Genomic DNA, 13,076 nt, shown 5'->3' on the forward strand with positions numbered 1-13,076 from the left:
CCCTTAACCCGACACGCTTGCCACTGGTGAGCATTTGGTTTAATTTCCAAAGATATCTGTGACACGTTCTAGTGTTTTGGTCCGCATGTCGGCAACCAATCATAATGTTCTGACTTTTATTTTGAAACACGGAAATACATTTCAACACAAACTCGCTAGTCAAGCCAAAATACTGCAATGGATTTGGTGAGTAATCCCCACTGCTACGTAATTAACTATAACACTGTTACATAACAATGTAAACTATACTTTACATTGTCAGCAGGCTCACAAAACAAACTGTGTTAGTTGACAAGCGATGTGTCATTGATTTTCAACAACGTGGAAATGTATTCACATTTTTCGAAAGAAAAGTCTGAACATTAAATTGGATGCCGACATGTGGACCACAACACTAGAACACGTTACATTTACTCATTGAAACAAGGTCTTTCTCTTTTGGAATAATTCTCTTGTATTTGGTTCATTTTGAGGTGTTTCGGGGAGTCAGGAACAGCTGAAAAGCAATAGATGAAATACTACTTTTAGCTTTGATTTGATTTTTTATTGTTTTCTATTGATTGTCTCCAAAATAATCCCTTTTCTGGTTCTCTTTAAGGTGTGAAATGCTTTTTCGAAATCACATTGGCTTTGAATTTATTACACTGTGTTTGTGCTAAATCTGATTTGCTGTGGTTGTTTACTGATAAAGAACTAAGAGCTGGTAGAGTAACAGTAGTGAAATAACACACCATGCAGTCAGCCCTAGCCTGCCAAACTGGATTAAAAACAGCTTGAGCTGTATTAGAAGAGAGGACAAATAAAGGCCACAGCAAATAACTTGTATTTACATTACACGCTTGCTGTAATTCCTGGTCTATAATTCCTGGAGTGTATTATTATGATAGTGCTGCTCTGCATTCTGGCTTTGATCATCACACGTTGTAAGAGATCTATTTCTTTCTTTTAATGATATTATTCTTCTGTTTTTTTCTGTTCTCGTGCTCTCTCTCTTTTTCTCTCTCGTTTTTGGTCACAGTTTGCGTCGGAGCTCCAGCCAAGACACTCCCCCTCCCCCCCTCAGAGGCCCCTCCCTCTCAGCCCTGCTCGGGGGGGTCTAGCCATGAGCCCCGCCCGAGGCCCGCTCCCTAAACCCTCCAACGGGCTGCTGGTGATGATGCCCCCCGCTGTCGGCCCCAAACCAGTGGGCAAGGTGTCAGCCATACCCCCTCTCAAAGCACTCAGGTGGGTTCACGTACACACACACACACACACACACACACACACACACACACACACACACACACACATACATACACACACACATACATACACACACACACACACACACACACACACACACACACAAAGACAGGCTGCTTTGAGTGTGATTAACAGCGTTATATTGAGTGGTCAAACGTTTAGCCGGACCATAGGTGAGTCTCCTGGTCTGAATAATTGCCCATTGTTCTGATGTCAAAATGACCTCACCAGATATGCCCATCTGATATGATCTAGATTCTAGAATAACCATTACAACAACCCTTGCTCCTAAAGTAGCTATTGTTCACTGTTAAAAAGAAAAAAAAACTGTTAACAGTTAGTTTCTTTGTGTGCCTTTCTAACTAAGACTTCAAGACTCAAACTCCTTTTCCAGTGGTCATTTTATGACTTCCCATAAACAGAAGTAACCTCGCCAGTATCAGGGAAAATGACTGCCTTCTTTGATTCCCATATCTCCTCATCTCACGTTGCTTTCAGTAAAGCCGTCCTGGCTGGGATGGGAGGCTGGGGGGGGGGCCCGGGGGGGGGGCTGGGGGGGTCATTCCTCTGGGGCTTACACCCAGGTAGATAAACAGCCCTCGGCGGTAGAAGTCTATAAGCCACAGCTCATGTTGTCAAGCCAAAAGATCTGTTGATATAGTTCATCAACGACCTTTTTTCACGACATGCAGCCCGTTATGCTCCCAATGCTGACAGGCACACAATGTGTTCCTCTGTACCTGAGGAGTTTCTTTGTTTCGCTTTTGTTATCTGCACTCACAAACCATGGGGTGATTGTTGTTGGGGTTTACACAGTTGTTCCAGTTCTGTTGGGGCGGGGTGGGGGGGGGGTTAGGGGGTTATAAAACATCTCTGTCGACATCTTCCTCTCCCTTTGAGTCGATAAAACTAAACTTAGGACTGCATCGATCTGTCATGCATTGTCCCTTTCGGGAGTGTTTTTACTCTGGGACACAGGAGTGACAAAACGAACGAGAGTTCTCTATCACACTGTTTTACCAAGTTTTCCACACAAGAGAGTCTGCCCTGTGTTCGCTCAATAAAATGAATTTGTTTTTTCATCTGTTTCTTCTTCTTCTTCTTCTTCTTCTTCTCTTTTCTCAGACCGGTCCCAGGAGCGAAACCAAACACAGCCTCTTCGCCTTTCCGAAAATGACCCTCGTGTTCCCAGCTGAGACGGCAGCAGCAAGTCTGCCTATTTGCACTAAAGAGACCTTGTTGGAGGTCTGGTACATGGCATAGCTGTCCAACAGAGTGGAGGGCACCGGGTAGAGGCTGAGGAAGAGGGGAGTGGAAGGAGGAGGAGGAGGGGGGGGAGGGAGGGAGGTTAACACGAAGGCCCCTCCAGGGGTCCAACCTTGTCTGGCTTGAAAAACGACCTCACCCCGGCGAGATGCAATGACGACGCGGTTTTGCACGGACGACTTGCAGACTGAGAAATGTGTTATTGCTGGGGTGGTCACATTGCCAAAACCTTGACTTGTATTGTTTGTCAATGCGTTTGTGCACCCTGTATATAAAAGCGCTAGCATTTTCGAATTATTGTTGTCTGTTCAGATTTGTTTTTAGTTTCTTTTCTTTAATTTTATTCAGTGGTTTGTGTTATGTGCCAAAGAGGTCTTTGCAGATCTGGGGTGTAATCAGAATGCGTAACATTCCCCTAAAACGTTTTTGGAATTGAACAGATGTTTAACTCACACCGAATTAAATGGAATGTCTCTCTTAGTGATATTTGGAGGAATCTATGCGTGACATGGAGGTTAGCACACAATCTCACTGCTTTACTGACGACTAATTCACTCTGTTTACATTTCAGATTGCTCAAGTAACCCTTAAAGCATCCTGAATACACCCCCGGTTGTTCACCTGTATTTCGTTTGAATGTGTCCTTGCTGTGTGTATGATTTTTGAATTGTTACATAAAATTTCACCTTTTTACAAAACTGACTATCTCTATGTTTTTATAGCTTGAGAATGAGGCTACACAGGCCTACTGCATATCAAAATATATGAATATATTTCTCTATCTATAAAACAGGGACAGCTAAAGGACTTGACACTCAAAAGGCAACATATTTTCCTCAGCTTGACTGTGTCAATAACAGAAAACATAAAATTGCAGAAAGCACAGTAACAGTCACATCTCTACCCTCCGCACTCAACCCTCAGTAGTCCCAGAGGACATTATTTTTTTCACAAATAACCCTTCGAACCTGAAGAGCTTTAAAAGGCCTAATTTCCAAAATACTAAAAGTCACACATAAAAACTGGGGCTTTAAATGGGCTTGTAGAACATTTTTGTATGACAGCAGGGACACCCTTGAAACCAACAAAAACAAAATCCTCATATATTCAAAAATCCTCCTCAAATATGACAGTGGTTTTTTTTGGGTTTCAGTTGCCTCAGGGTCGGATCGTGGCCGTCTCTGTCGGTCTTGAAGTGACTGCCATGAGCCGATGACCTTCAATGGACAGCAACAGTATTTCCCCGACACTTCAGCACTACATTTATTGGTAGAGTTGGAACATCAATATCCTTTCATGACCGCCTGGCCATGTTTGACCCCATCTCCAAAGGAGGCGGCATACCGCATTCAACCCTGGTAACTGTGTGAGGTGACATGAAAAAGCAAGTTGACCGATTTCCCATTTCCATATCGGCCTATGGACAAAAAATGGTTGGGCTTGAGTAATATTGATTGCACCCACAGCAGTATAATGTTTATGATGACCTTTGTGATTCAGAAACCGGGTAGGGAGTGTGTGGTAGTGTAGCAGGGTGAGTCTTCTGTTTTGATGGCAGAGCACACCAGGCCAGGCAGCTTTACTCCCAGCCTACGCTCTACCTCCGTAATGGATTCCAGTCCGCTGGAAATGAGATATCTGCAATCGTGGCACACTTATCTCAGGAGAGTAATGTATTTGGAGAATCCGCGGTTCGAGTGGAAGCGGTATCGGACAGCGAGGAGGAATGGCCTCTCGGGGGAGATATATCGATGCAGACGTTTTCGAGCCCATTACCAGGGCGCCTAGCGCACAAACAACCCCACAGGGTGGATTCCGCACACCAAATGGCTGACGTGATCTAAATGAAATGCGGTTGGTTTTTCTGTGGACTCGGTCTATAAATCAAGAGCCATCACCACCACCAGCTCCTCTGCGGCCTGACATATAGGTGTGTAATACGTTAATGTTGCCCTTCAGGCTAGCTGACGGCAGAGACACAGAGACGCTGGACAAAGAGGTTTAGACAAAACAAGTCATTAGTGGGCTTGCTTCAGCAAGTCCAACTACAGGCGCATCTAAAAATATATATACATATATATCGTGGAAAAGTTCAAGATTTTCCGTAATTTAATTCAAAAAGTGAAACTTTCATATATTCTAGATTATGAATAACCCTAAACCACAAGTGAAATATTTCAAACCTTTTTCGTTTTAATGTTGATGATTACGGCTTACAGCTCATGAAACTCTAAAATGCAGTATCTCAAATTATTAGAATATTACACACAAGACCAATCAAAAAAAGAATTTATAATACAGAAATGTCGACCTTCTGAAAAGTATGTTCATTTATGCACCAATACTTGGTCGGGGCTCCTTTTGCACAAATTACTGCATCAATGCGGCGTGGCAATCAGCCTGTGGCAAATGTTGCATTTTCATTTGGAAATCAAGGTCCCAGAGTCTGGAGTCACAGAATCCAAGTTGCTTGAAGTCCAGTGTGAAGTTTCCACAGTCAGTGATGATTTGGGGTGCCATGTCATCTGCTGGTGTTGGTCCACTGTGTTTTATCAAGCCCAGAGTCAACGCAGCCAACCAGGAGATTTTAGAGCACTTCTTTAGAGCATTTCTACTTAGTGCACTTCTGTCTGCTGACAAGCTTTATGGAGATGCTGATTTCATTTTCCAGCAGGACTTGGCACCTGCCCACAGTGCCAAAACGACCAGTACCTGGTTTAACCTCATAGGAGCCAACGGACCCCCATGGGCATCCGAAGTGATATAAAGAGTTTACCTCGATCAATTCTCTTCAAAGATATCACATTTTTTTCACAACTTTGCATGCTATACGATGCCACCATTTTTTTTCCAGAGACGGTAAACACGGCCTAAGTCACATCCAGTTTTCTCCAACTGGAGAATGTGTCATGTCCGGTTTCAACGCCGAATTTCCATACCATTGGTCGGCCAACCCAAAAAAATCCCCCAAAAATCCCCCCCCCAAAAAATAAATCTGATACATGAGAAAGGTCAAAGGTCAAAGATGGTGCCAACATATCTCAAAATGGCCTAAACATATAGGTGTCCGCCTAAACATACCTGTACTAAAACAGGTACAAAGTTGCATTTGCTCACATTACTAGCATCGACTTTGGCACAAGTACTAATAAGACCCTGGAGTACTGATTCCTAGATGATTTGGGCTTATTCATCAGGTTTCCAAGGTGATATTTACTGTAAAAGCTGTTGTTTTTTTAGGCGGAGACTGAATTTGAGATGTTTTATAATGTTCTAGCTCTATTTGCTCTGACACAGTAACATAGATTTTGATTCTGAGACTTCTACAGCCACCCCACAGGTGTTAGCTTTCATTTGATAACAATATCATTATGAAGGCCCTTGTGATTGTGGAGATATTCTATATTCACTGTGGGCATGTCATTTCGAGCAGAAAACCAGAAAAATGAGGTGGATAAGATGAGGTTAATTACCATGGTAGTACTGTGCTTGATTGGCCTGCCAACTTGCCTGAGCTGAAGCCCATAGAGAATGTATGGGGTATTGTCAAGAGGAAGATGAGAGACACCAGACTCAACAATGCAGACTGAAGGCCGCTATCAAAGCAACCTGGGCTTCATAACACCTCAGCAGTGCCACAGGCTGATTGCCTCCAATGCCGCGCCGCATTGAATTCATGCAAAAGGAACCCAGACCAAGTATTGAGTGAACATACTTTTCAGAAGGTCGACATTTCTGTATTATAAATCTTTTTTTATTGTGTTTGTCTTGTGTCATATTCTGATATTTTGATATACTGGATTTTTGATTTTCATAAGCTGTAAGCCGTAATGATCAACATTAAAACAAAAAAGACTTATAATAATAAGTCAATCAATAGAAATAATTTCACTTTATGTCTAATGAATCTAGAATATGAAAGTTTCCCTTTTTGAATTAAACCATTTTTAAGATGCTCATTTTTTTAGGTGCTCCAGTATTCCACTTCCCCACACTTACTCCAGCTCTTCAACCTGCTACTCTGTAATAATAATAATAACCTTTATTTGTATAGCACTTTTCCTGCAAAGTACAGAGCTGTAAAGGTCACCAAGAAAATGTCACTGAATAAATAACCATGCTGAATAATGACATATTATCATTGGCAGTGAGTGCACCTGCCAAGACCAAGTGGTGGTCCGAGGGTCTCTTAACACTAGAAGAGCCGTGCCTTTTTTACCTACTAAAAGAGCCGCCTCGGGGGTCTTTTTAAATGCTAAACAGCTATTTACACACACAACGACTACTAGTTGGCCGCTTGTAAATTAGCCTGCTTCCTACACAGAAAAAACGTCAAAATAGCTTTATACTAGCTTATCCTGATGTGATTTTGTGAAAATGTAAGGATACTGGGTGGTAGAACGCACACATCTAGGAGAGATACAGGCTGGCCATGATAGAAGAAAGGTTCATAGGAGCAGGCTCGCACACTTAGATGTACTGGTGGGCCCACAACTCTCTGTCGGTTGCCATTCTATTCCATTCCATTGCCTTTGATGAAACAGTCTTGCCCTTGTATTGCTCCATCGGTGTGAGAGGAAGATGAGTGTGTGATTAATTATGTACAAAGAATGAATGGAAGCACTCAACCAGGTGCTGGAGGGGCTAGCACAACAGAAAGAACACAATGTGATGGAACAATCAAGGAGGAATAAACACGTTGCCCTCAACTAATTCCTGCTTTTTTTTTTACTTAAAATTTTACATGAAATGAAAAAAAAAAAAAAGAAGATTTGTTGATATAATTTTTTTATGGTTCACTGACAGGTTTTTTTTCTTCATTTTTTGTAAATCAACACCTTGTGTGATGCTTTCCACAGTGGCCTATTATGTTTGTTATTCGGCTTTGGATTGGATTTCTTTCTGTTATTCTTGAAGTCGTTTGATGCCAACCCCTCAGGTGTGCCCCCAACACTATGAAGGTAAGGAGCTGGACATTCTGGGCCCACATTGGATGTCTATTTTGGTTCCCTGAAATGACCCTACAATACTGTTCTAACCCACCGTTACTGGAATGATAGGAGTCAAAGGTGATTGAAACAACACAGCCAAGCTTTCACTGAAGCTTTTTTCCAGTGGGGGTCTCTTTTATTGAGGCCCTTGAGGTGGTTAGCAATCAGAAGCATGCAAACCAGCCTAGTCATTGATTGTTCGAGTTTGATTGCTTGAGTTTGGTAATCACCTCTCATTCAGAGAAGCGTCCTACTATCTGTGTGATGAGAAATGAGCAGAGCTTGAATCACAATGGCTAATAAGAGCTTGATGGGCACTTTAATCAGTGCTTACTCTTTATAGGTCCACATCTTAGCCAAACGTGTCTAGTATTGATTATGTGGCAGTTAACTTTAAAGGGGGATTACAACTTGTGTTCCATATGGCTTCACCGTTTGATAATTGTAGGTACTTTATGAACGCTTTCTCTCCATTTAATTAACCAGATCCCTCTGGACACCCCCCAACCAACCCCCTGCTGCCACTCTGTAGGCCAAATAGCCACTGGTCCAGTGAATATTTGGCAAAAATATTTGATCTAACAAATGGTCAAATTGAATTAAAGGTAGTACTCCACAATATAATACAAAATAGCCCAAATATAGCACTGAAACATTTCTAAAGTCATCCAGCTTCCCCATGGTGACAGCATATCGCAGAGTGTACCTTCAACACCTTCTCTAAAGGTCTCTTTACAGTTTCACAGGGATTTCCTCCTCTGTTCTACAGACATAAGGAAAGGGCCCACGGTGCACAGTCACCTGGGTTTCCAAGACGACACCCCGCCCATACCTTCAACATGCCACGCCCTTCCACGCCACTCTTCTTCCTCGCCCTATCGCAGGCTCCCTGGGTGAGTGCTGCAGCCGGAGCTGTGTGTGTGTGTGTGTGTGTGTGTTACTCATCCAACACAACAAAGTCTATCACATTTTCTTCCAGTTCACAGAGAAAGAGCCATGATGTGGCCACAGATGGATATCTGAGCGATATCTTGCAGTTGCCAGAGACCCACAGAGAGGACAGGAGACAGCAGCAGGCTGACCACTGCTGGCCCTGGGGCGGATGTGGCGCAGGAGGGTAGAGCCGCCGTCTAATCATCACAAGGTTGGCAGATCGGTGATTCGAGCCCCGGCTGGCCACATGTTGAAGTGTCCTTGGGCAAGACACTTAACCACACATTGCTCCCAATGAGCAGGCCGGCGCCTTGCATGGTAGCTTGCCGCCATTTGGTGTGTGAATGTGTGTGTGAATGGGTGAATGACAGGCCGTTGTAAAGCGCTTGTGGAATAAGGCGCTATAGAAGTCGGTCCATTTGTATGAACACACCACACCACCCAGGTACTGTTCTCTCTCTACTCTTCTTCCTTCTGTATGGAGGACACTCTGTTATTCATTTCAACCCACAGCAGCCAAGTTCTCCCTGATGTCATAACTCAAAGAGAAAACCCAGTACAGCATCAGGACAGCGCCAGGGGGAATTGGCTTCATCTGACTACGCCTCAAAAACTGCGGTAATGTACCCTTGCCTCATCCTATTTATGGAATATTTATTACAATGAATGCCTTCAGGGCATAATGTACCAGTGTGCCTGGTCATACTATACATAATACATGGATTTGGCCATGAACTAAACACACTAGATACACAGTGGTATCTGTTGTATAAGTTCTGGCTCGAATCGACCATTCACACTGTATCAAGACAAGAGCCTTATCAACAGAACAGTGTTACCCAATGTGTTGCCGAATGACTTTCAAAGTTTGACATTTTTCAAAGGTCTTGGGCACAGTGACATCTACAGGACAATCACTTCAGCTACAGTGTTCAGCATGTCGTGAGCTTAGAATTATAAGGTTCTATCTCCGTTTAGGGCAGTTCAGAGATATTGAGCGTCAACGTTTGTACATTCCATGATTATGTTTTGTGAGATGGAACCTTTGTATTTTATGAATTACTAACTCAAAAATGTCAACATTTTTAAAAATAACACCACACAGGCATTAATAAACACCTAGGCCTAATGGATCAGATTATGTAAAAAACTAAATGTTGACAAAAATGGACCTTATAATTCTAAACTCACGATGTTTCAGCTGTATTGTAATGTGATGCACTGTAATTACATGTAGGCCTATGCCTGTTTGAAGTTTGTTTCTGTGTTGAAACCAGAAAACACGTTGCTATTATGTTCTGCCAAATGTGAAGTACTCAAGCTTGACAAATACTAGTTGTGTTAAAGATGCTTTATATACTCTACTGGAATTATAGTCTTGCGTATAGAAGAAAAAGAAGAAAATCGTAAGCCAAATCCTCCCTCAGCCTCATATCTAATCTAACCACTACCAACACCGCCGCCAGTCAGGTGTCTCTTGACCTCTCAGAAAAACCCAACCTGAAAATGTCCTAGTAGTTTTATTCTGTCCTCTCACGTCCTCAGGATGAAGCATGCATCACGCAAACCAATGAAGTAGCCTATAGGCCCACCATCAGCCTGTTTCCATGACGCCAAGCCAAGTGTTGTTCATTCTGAACTTCAATTATGGCCTCTAAATGTCAGACCCTCCACTCCCAGCGATGGTAACCGGGAGGCCTCCACCGAGGTTTCCACCCAGACGTGAGAGGAATATCTCCAGGCAGATAAGGTTGTCTGTGTTTACGGAGTGTTCGGAGTGTGCCTTATTATACAGGGAGGTTGATAGGCCTGCTGTCCGCCCCGCAATCGGAGTGATTACCACCTGAGCCTAATTGACTATGGTGGTAATGAGCTCGTGATCGAAGCTAGAGATGATTAATAAAGTGTAAAATGTTTAATTCTGTCATATCTATTAATAAAGTGTACTATCTAGAGAGGAAGTCAGAAGAGGTAATGTGGTCGTGCATACCAACAACATATCCGGTTTCAGAAGATGAGTGTTGAAATGATCGTTACAAAAAACCTATCACGCCACAAATGTAAAAGTATTCAAACATCAAACGTTTATTTTGTTTTCCAGAGTTTCTTTTAAGGGGCAATCTGGGACTGGTACATCAATGTTTTGACTTTTAAATGTGTGATGTAGAGAATAACCATTGATTCTTGAAGAATATAACCTGCTTTCATGAGCTTAGTTCAACAGTCTGAGGGTGTGTTCTCCCTAGAACATTTGCTTCACTTGGAATCGGAGTTGAGGATAAAATTCGCTTTGCTCTGCGTCGTTTGGAGCTGTGAGAACGCACATTCGAAGTCGCTCCCGGAGCAAACAACCGACGGATGCTCCGCTTGAAAAGGGTGGTTTCGCTCCGGTTAGAAATGACGCATCGAGGCTGTCCATAGGAAACCAACAGCGCATGCGTGTTGATCTGGATAAGAGCGGGACGAATGGGCAATTTAATTTTTTTCTGACCAATCAACTACCACGTCTGCTGCTTCGATTGCATATGTTACTTCGTTAACATAAAGGGCTGAGAGAATGCAAATCAGAGAAATAATTTATGCAACTATGTTGCAATCTCATCCACTTGCTCCTGGTCATTATTCATATTTTCATGTGAGAACATGACCGTAGGCTACCTCATTAGAATGCAAAATTGGCTTGTTTTACGCTATTGTTTATGAACAATGTAATTGTAAATAAATACTGTATCGCTTCAAGACATGGTTAAAACTATAATATGTCTGTCTATATAATAACTCTGGCTATGAATTTGAGAGTGGTTACATTTCTCCAGCCACATCCCTCGGCTGTTTACCAAAAAAGACCACTTTGTTGTTGTTTAAATCCCAGATTGCCCCTTTAAACACAATTACTATGCCAGTTGTTATGAGTGTCATCAGAACCTTGCATCGCTGTTCCAGTATGTACAGTTGGTTGTCAAATCTTTACTGTACATTGCATTGACACGTCGAACGCTATGAGGGAAACATGATCTCGCTCACTGTAAGGGAGCTTCAGGCAGGAAATAGCTACAGTACATCGAGAAAACCCATCGGTATCATACTGTTAAACACTATACACTGCTGGTATGGTTCAGAGCAGGCAGCTGTAGGGACAGCCCCGAGTCCTGGCGAGAGGAGCGTCGTGGTCCTGAGGGGGGCAGCTCCACCAGGACCTGGACCGTCTGGGCCACCCGGGTCAGACCCTCCTCCTCCAGGATCAGCTGGGAAGGACAGAGGGTGTCCTTGGGTTGGGGGGGGGAGACTGTAGTTACAACCATGCGCACAGACACACACACACACACACACAGCAATCTAAAACCATATAGTAAATGAGTTATTCACTTCGTCATACTGCACATAACCATTATTATACGATCATAAGGTTATTAAGGTTAATGTTGTTATTGACATTCACCACTTTTTTAAATAAATGTGCACTTACTGAACCTGCATGCATTTATCATTATGCGAGTGTGTTAAAACAGTGTATACTCTATGTCCTAACCCTCTATACTCTAAAGGGCTCTGCACACAGCGTACGATTTATGTTGCGCGTCAACGTTCCATTTTGAAGTTTGAATGGAAGTCTATGAGAACATCGCATCGCAATGCACACGGCCCCGCACGGCGAAAATTCGATTCCATTCATAACAACAATGGAAATTATGGAACGTTGACGCGCAACAGAAATCGCACGCTGTGTGCAGAGCCCTTAACCCTAAGACCACAATCCCAGCATGCAGGTGCATTCAGGTGAGTTCCATTACCTGTGGGGCGCCAGTGTTCAAACTCACCTTCTCCAATAAAGGGCACAGCACACACATGACTGTGGTAAACCTGATATGGACAGGGCACAGTAGAGATGGAAGCACGGGGCTGGGTAGGGCAACAAGCATGAGCACTGGACACATGTAGCTGAAGCAGACGACATGAACGCAGACAGTGACACTGGAAATGGTCAAAGTTCCTTTTTTTAATAATTTCTTTACAGCAAGGGAGAAGAAAAAAAAAGAAAAAACTTTATATATAGATTTATATAAACTCATATTTATCGGCTCATTAAATACATAGGTATCATATAAATATTACAAAATACAACATCTGTTCTGTTAACATCTTTAAGAATATAATTCAGTTCTAAACCAGTGAATATGGTGCTTACACCGTTTTTATTTTTGTATTTTTTTTAATAAAACATACATTTTGGTTGAAACATTGTTTTGCGAATTCAATTTCAACGGCGGACTATCTGGTGATGCGCTCAAGTGGTGTAACAGACAGACAAGGGAAATAGACATTACTACAAATCCCTTATAGACACGGCACAGCACTGACCAAGATGGCTGCCCTGCTCTGGCCCTCCTCAGAAAAGGTGAAAACGCCCCATGGTGTCATGATAAACAGCAAGGCCCTGACTGTAACAGTAGGATGACACCTTTGGGGTTAAGGGTCCTTTATGGTTGGATCCTAGGGTGTGTTTGTGTGGGGAAATATTTAGATTAAAGAAATACTGACATCATCAGCAGACAGGATAATCTACCTTGATGAATGTTTGGGTTTGCAAAAAATATGAACAATTTTGCTCTAAAATGTAGTCAAAGGTGTTTAAGACAAGTTAAG

General features: G+C 42.7%; 1 protein-coding gene across 1 annotated transcript in view; it reads left to right on the plus strand.

The window, feature by feature from the left end:
• Positions 1–2,419, plus strand: part of adam19a (ADAM metallopeptidase domain 19a) — a gene marked incomplete at both ends in the record, with an annotated part of 99,035 nt that extends 96,616 nt beyond the window's left edge. Inside the window, 3 exon segments of the mRNA XM_080544132.1 lie at positions 1–26; positions 1,019–1,224; positions 2,368–2,419. The exon segment at positions 1–26 is cut by the window's left edge and continues 226 nt beyond it. Coding sequence (XP_080400258.1) covers positions 1–26; positions 1,019–1,224; positions 2,368–2,419 — 284 coding nt within the window.
• Positions 2,420–13,076: the final 10,657 nt, after the last annotated feature.

Source organism: Nansenia antarctica (genome assembly GCF_963989245.1).
Source record: "Nansenia antarctica genome assembly, chromosome: 13".
Taxonomy (NCBI): Eukaryota; Metazoa; Chordata; class Actinopteri; order Argentiniformes; family Microstomatidae; genus Nansenia; species Nansenia antarctica.